This window comes from Telopea speciosissima, chromosome 1 (assembly GCF_018873765.1).
Source record: "Telopea speciosissima isolate NSW1024214 ecotype Mountain lineage chromosome 1, Tspe_v1, whole genome shotgun sequence".
In the NCBI taxonomy this organism is placed as follows: domain Eukaryota; kingdom Viridiplantae; phylum Streptophyta; class Magnoliopsida; order Proteales; family Proteaceae; genus Telopea; species Telopea speciosissima.
Genome location: NC_057916.1, coordinates 16,956,474 through 16,963,269, shown reverse-complemented (window position 1 = coordinate 16,963,269; position 6,796 = coordinate 16,956,474). Strand labels below are relative to the sequence as shown.

The 6,796-nt window shown below is 39.3% G+C and overlaps 1 protein-coding gene across 1 annotated transcript; it reads left to right on the top strand.

Moving 5' to 3' along the window:
- Nucleotides 1-5,776: 5,776 nt before the first annotated feature.
- LOC122648921 lies at nt 5,777-6,199 on the top strand. The gene has a single exon (XM_043842239.1). The coding sequence runs from the start codon at nt 5,821-5,823 to the stop codon at nt 6,061-6,063; it is 243 nt and encodes an 80-aa protein (XP_043698174.1). The 5' UTR covers nt 5,777-5,820; the 3' UTR covers nt 6,064-6,199.
- The last annotated feature ends 597 nt before the right edge of the window (nt 6,200-6,796 follow it).

Sequence of the window (6,796 nt, the reverse complement as noted above, 5' to 3'; positions counted from 1 at the left end):
GGACGAGAATGACTCACAGCCGTTCAGATGGAACCCACAATCCACATGGAGTGGATTCTATCTGAACGGCTGTGAGTAGTTGTCATGAACTTGAGCTCAACTCTTCGAGTGTTGGGTGGACCGTTGGATTCTCAAGTGAGGATTAATTTCCGGGTTGGGTTCAGCCCAAACCAGGATATTTGTATTCTCCGCCAAACCCCTAGAATGCCACACGAATTCACGATAGAGAGCAGAAGGACCTTCGGTCGTCACGCATATTGCCGGTGACTGTCAGATCTCCTCGTCTAGGTCAGTATTTTTGTTCTTCGTACTCCGGTTGTTCAATCCTAATGGTTATGGCCCTTCGAAATCTGTTAACCATTTCTTTTGATGATTTTATTATATGGTGATTGACACCTCGAAGATTTTTCGTCGCATTTTCTATTCCAACTTCACCATGGCCGCTGATCCCTAAAGCTCCATATTTATACATAAATTACTCATAAGATACCTTCTTCTCATCAATTACTAAAATCATTGATGATCTACTTGAACCCCAATAAATCAATTGCCTGCTTTAATTTACAGAACTGTCATGCATGAGCTCCTTCACCAATCACGTCAGGCTAACTTGTGCTGGTCCTCACTAAGTCTTCCCCTCACCCCTAGTTCTCAACATCTGTTGTTTTTATTTCGTACATGATACCAGTTGTCATATATTATAATTTCATGATTAAAATGAATATCATAGTAGTACTTCGATTATTTTTCTGGTTGGATCTATACCGTGCTCCCTTTGATTTTATTGTATAGTTTGTTCAAGCAGTTAACCTCACATAGGATGTACCATTGGCCTCAAATTCCTGCATTTGTTCTTAATTCCTCTTCTGTGTAAGTGTCACCCATTTTCCTTTTGTAAAAAAAAAATGCAATTTATTGATGTTTGCAGAATATGGTCAATTTGGATTGAGCTGCTAGATATGCTTTTGTAATGATCTATACGCCAATTTTAGTTGAGTAGTTTATATTATGCTGCTTTATATTTGGTTGACATTAACTTATTTCTACCATCCCCATCTTTATAGAATTATTGAAAATATTGACGAAAGGTTTTGTGCATGGCCATGGCTGTCGCTTCAGCCATCGGGAGAGGGAGGGTGATAACATTTCTGCCCTCTCTGGATGAAGGGTCGAAGGACCATCCTTGTACATACATGACCGTGCACAAAAACCGGACGCAAAAATATTTTTCTGAATTGTTGATGACTTTATAGGTCTTGGATAAAATTTTCCCCCAACCATTTTTTCCCCATACATCAAAGGTCTGTGATTCCAAAAAGTTTCATTTTGGAGGCAAAGCATAGTGAAATTTACATCTGAAGACTACCAGAGTGTATAGGTACAGTACCTGGCATGAAGTGGCCTTGCATTTACCATTTGCAATTCAAAATGACTCCATATTAGTATGATAGGTATCTCTCAAGTAGTTGAACAGTTTTGATGTGCTTTCTTCTTTGTTTAAATAGTGTTGGGTATGATGATGCATCTAGGCAAAAGTAAGGGTTTGGGACTGTTGGCTGTTGACAGATTCTGGAATTGACAATCTGGAGAGTAAGAAGTGCATTGGGATGTAGGTTATCTAAGGGACCTACAATATTTTGGAGTTTGGGTGCCTCTTATCGCTTGGCCTCTCATTGGCATCAGGTGAGATAAAACTGAAGAGATGCCTAGCCCCTTGGAAGAATAACTATTTATTTAATGGAGGCTAGTTGACATTGAGACATTGATTCATTGGCCGGCAGACTACCTGCCACTGTTTAATATCCAAAATTTGATGGAAGAAAAGATTTGAGAATCTCTGAGTCCACTGGGTTGCTGGAATTTTCTTTCTGATTGCAAATGCAGGCAGGGATGCATTACTGATAATGAATGTAGCCACACCTTGTTAATTTTCCATGATGTTCCATTGAAGAAGCGGTAAACTAAAGTATTAAGGCATTTATAGACATGCATTATAGAAGCGCCAATTTGGTTGGAGTTTGGGATAGCACTGCATTCGAATGCATATATAGTCCTCTAGCGGTAGTGGGCAAAGCAAGGGATGGAGCTAGTTCAAAAGGGAAGGCAGCTCCTTTAAAACCTTTATAGGTTTTGCAGAATTTGTCTGTCAATAAACTACAAGGTAGTAAGAATTGATTGAATAAGTTTTTCTTTTTTTTTTTTTTTTTTTTTGGGGAGGGGGGATGGCGGTGGTGTATGTTTGCGTTATCAAAGACTTTTCCCTTCTATATAAATTGATAACCAGCAGAGGTGCTCTGGTACAGGATTGCTATGAGGCTGTGGATTGCAGGCAGGATGATGGAAGGCTGTCAGGAGAGGGGAAATTGCATAAGAAGAAGGGGGAGGGGGAAGAAGATCGCACAATCACTTTGGCCACGCAGGCACTCACAAACACTTCATTAGTCCATTCTATTCAATCTGAATAAAACGAAGGTTACAAACTTATATTTAAAGATGAAATTAAAAGACTCCTAGCCATTAACTAAAACAAAACAAGACTCTAACTTGGATTCTTAACTGAATTAAAACTTGGACTCAAACTCTTGCAGTACTTAGCCTATTAAAACTAAAACAGGAAATTACAAGATAAACCCAATTAATAAAAATCCTAATAAATAACATATCCTACCGAACCAAAACTCAAACTGGATCTGGTTCATCTTCGTCTGGGTTCCCAATCCCAAACGGGTTTGGGTCGGTCCAAGGTAGTGCACCTGCATCACAGGATGCACTCATTCAACTCTTAACCTTGATTCGAGGATCTTCACCGACTTTGAAAAGGACAATATAAACCTTTTGGGGAGATCCAAAAGGGACCTTCTCAGCAAGGTCTTTTCTTATCCCTCTTGTAGAGAGAGGCGATTAAGAATTCTCAGCAACTTTTTATGATGTTCAATACCCCGTAAGTGTTATTGTGAAAAGGCAGCTGCAATAATTATCCCGGGACAGCTTAATCAACGAGTATTTGCTTGAAGGTCATCAATGTGGGCTTTTAGTCTACTTGGATTTTAATGGATCTAGCCTGGCTACTTATTTTAATTGGTCATAACCCAAATAGGCTTTCAGAAATGAGAGTCTTTGGTTTGCTGTTGCTTTTGGATACAGTCCTCAAAGATTTCAAAGGAGTCAAATGTTCAGACTTTGTGTTTGGATGGAATTGTCTCTTATGGTTCAAATCCTTGGTGAGATCATAGCTCTTCTGATTGAAATTCATAGATTGAAAGGAGAAGTAATATAAGTTCTGGAAAACACTTCTATGCAAAGTTGAGCAGGAACTTTTTGGGGGTGCGGGGGGAGTGAGGCCCATGGCCCCAATTGGTGCTATTTTATTTTCCAGCTGTAAAGTTCTGTTGGGGGTTTATATGGTTACAGAAGTCTTTAAAGTTATTTAATTTGCGTTCAATTTGGCTTGAGGTGGCAGTTTGGTAATATAGAGATTTTTAGGTGAGTTAGGATTTCAATTTTTCTGGGTTTCTCTTGTAATGAATTGCACTAGTGGGTTGTTCCAACACCAGGTGCCTTGTAGTAGTTTTTTCCTTTACTGTCTGAATCAGAGATAGCTATACTTCAGGCTGGAGGCGGTTTAATAGGATGCATGCAATGCACAGAAATTAGCTTATTTTAGTGAAAAGAATTCTTGGTATGGTATATATTGAGCTTATAGTCCAACTAGTCTTCATTGTAATGGGTTACCTTAATGAGCCTATATTATAGGTGGTAGTTCGGGAGTCGAATTCTTGTTTCTTATTCTTACTTCCTATTGTGTAACTACTAACTAAAAAACTAGTTTTAGCCAACATTAGTTTCTATTTCTCTGTTGGCAACCAAGTTTCTAGAAGAAGTCTCTAGCTAGTTTCTATTTTATATTTTTTGTAGGTCTCAAGTAGTATCTGTTTTCTGAATTTGGAAAGTTAATGTCGTGTAGGTCAAGTCTAAAGTTGAGACCCTACCCTACAAATATGGCATATGTAAGCTGTTGTGACGATTTATCTTTTTCAATGAAGGCAAACTGCTGTTTCTGTGCGAAGCCGTGTGGATTCATGTTGTGTTGAGGTGGATCCCTCAATTATCTGGGGTAAATTCCTTGAGGGTTAGCAGGGGATTTCTGTGTTTTTTTTTTTTTCCAACTCTTTATTTCTCATATTCTAGTTCAGTCTACCTCCACATAAGGTCAGTCTCTCTCACGCTAACTATATACATGTGGCACCCTGTTTTTTGCCTTTCTGGCCATTGATCAGTTAGCTTATTCTGCTCGTATCTTTCTTTTTAGGGATCAGTTTTCCTTCATATTGCGTGTTTAATACTCCCTGATATAATCTTCTAGGCCCCCTTGCTCTGTTTTTCCAGAAAACTCAAGTTAGACCTGCTCGCACCTTTCAATTTGTGAGAGAAATTTATACTTTAAGTGTTATTAGTATGGGGCTTGATTCTTATAAGCACTTGACCTGAATTTTAGAATAATCAAATCAGTAGTTTGCATAGTTGTCACGGAGTCTAGGCAATCCTAGGCGTTGGAGGGGGAAAAATCAAGGCGACACCAACTTGACGCCTAGGCAACTATGTTAGTTTGAAAGTTCTCAGTTTCTCCAACTGAACCCCTAGATTCTGGTTAGTCTTAAAATCGGATCTCTGATTTCTGCTTCCTGTTGTCATATCAGTCTCTTATTCCTGTTTTAATTTGTCCCTAGTTAATCTGTTCTGTCCCGAAAAGTCCCTTCGCAAATTCTGCTCTACTCTGTTTTAAGGATAGGGTTTCAGATGTTGCACCTGGATTTCCATATATAAGTCTGTTCACGGGCTCTCCTCACAAAGTGTTATTCTCCTCTTCTGCTTTGTCTATAGAAGTTGTCTTTCTGTTCAGCAGTTGCTCTCTCCATTCTGCAAAGACAGTTCTTCCCATTTTTGGCTGTTCCAAATCCTCTGTCCATAGTCTTAAATCAAGTGATGAGTGTTATGTAAACCAATGCTTGTCTTAAATCAAGCATTGGTTACCACGTCCATTTATCCCAAACTTGAAAAGAGTTTAAATCAGTAATGGGAACGCAATATTGAGAAATGAGACGCTCTTTATCCTACCACCCAACTGATTCTGCGACAGAAGTCCAGGCTGACAATTTACCCGAATAAATGCATGGAAGGCATCCCCACAGTTTGGAGTGATGGCAATCAAATTAAACTTACACAAAATATCTGACATGTGTTTAGGTGCCCCCTTTTTTTTTTTTTTTTTGGGGTGGGGGGTGGGGGGTGGGGAGTTGGTATAGGTATAATAGGAAAGATCAATAGAAGAAATTCCTGAAATTTATAGGCTGGCGGTAAGCAAAATAATCATTCCAGATTGCTATGGGGTGGTTAATCAAACTATTGTTTCGTGCCCCATTCTGCACTTACGCAATTGAAGCTGAATGGTGGAGAGGTGGCTCCATGCTACACCTCTTATTGCCATTTTGTAGAGGTTTCTTTATTACCCTTATTGGGTGCTTCTGTTTGGCCCCTATGTTGGATCAATAGTAGTACTCTTTTGCCTTGCTAGAAATGCTTGTGGTAATGTCTCTCCTATACAAAGATCCTCTTAAAAGATACTAAGTTTCTGCAAAGTCTGAGGCGCTTGCACCTTCTACTAGTACAAAGTAATTAACAACTACATTTTGTTCCATATTCTGAATCAAATGCTTATGTGTGTTTTATTGTTTGAATTTCTTTGTAAGGTCTGTCCATTGGTCTATTACAGGTGATTCCATTGTGCTGCTGTATTCTTTGAGGCAGACTGATACTGTTGACATGGGAAACAGACCACCTGTGAAGCAACAAGAAGAAAAGGAAGTGTTTTTAGTGAAAGTTGCACCACCACTAGACCGAGCTTATGTCAGGTGGCTTACTCAAGATCTCGAGAGGATTCATGGCTTTACTCCGAGGAATCCTCGTGCTATAAAGCCTCCAGATCATTACATCGAGTACATGCGCATGAATGGGTGGTTAGATTTGGACCTAGATGATCCTGATCTGGCCCACTTGTTTAAATAGGAAGTCTATTCCATATTTTTTTGTACAAAAAGAAGCCAAGTGAAATATTTAGCTATACTTCAGTCTCCAGAGAGAGTTGCTTCAGCTCATTTCAATTCAGGACCTGTTAATTCGAATGTAGTAAAAGATGTTATCTATATACTGTTTTTGTGTATGCTTCTGAATCGTGTATATCATGTTACAGCTGTAACAGAGAGTTTCTATTGGCCGCCATTTATTTTCTAATCTAGTTGCCAGTATTCTCATAAACTTTTAAGTTCTCTGCAGGCAATTATGGAAAAGGTATGAATTGCTCGTGATAGAACACCTTATGATTTGGACGATCTGTCAACAACCAGCGTCAATGTGGCATTAGACATTTGATATGAATCGGCCGATTCACTGATTGGATTCAAGATTTTTTGAACTATGATCACACACCCCGCCCATGGTCTAGTCCAACCACCTCAAAAGATACACCTATAAGTGGGGGAAATAATGCCGCCAGAGTTTTAATTGTGGTTCCATCTGTTGGTGGTATTTTCTTTCTTTTTGTTAATAAATTTGATTCTACCTAATAAAAAATAAGGAAAGAGAACTACCTTGATGCGTGTGGTGTGTTGCTCCTATGCCTAGACACAAGGACGTGCAAAATGATCATTGCATCCCCAAGATTTTCTCTTTCCATGGGGTGCACGATCATTTTGCACACCTGTGTCTGGGCACAGGGGCAGCGCATCACACTTGCCCTAAT

Bases quoted from the DNA above. Each gene is read 5' to 3' on its own strand.
- LOC122648921 (XM_043842239.1), top strand. From the start codon at position 5,821: ATGGGAAACAGACCACCTGTGAAGCAACAAGAAGAAAAGGAAGTGTTT.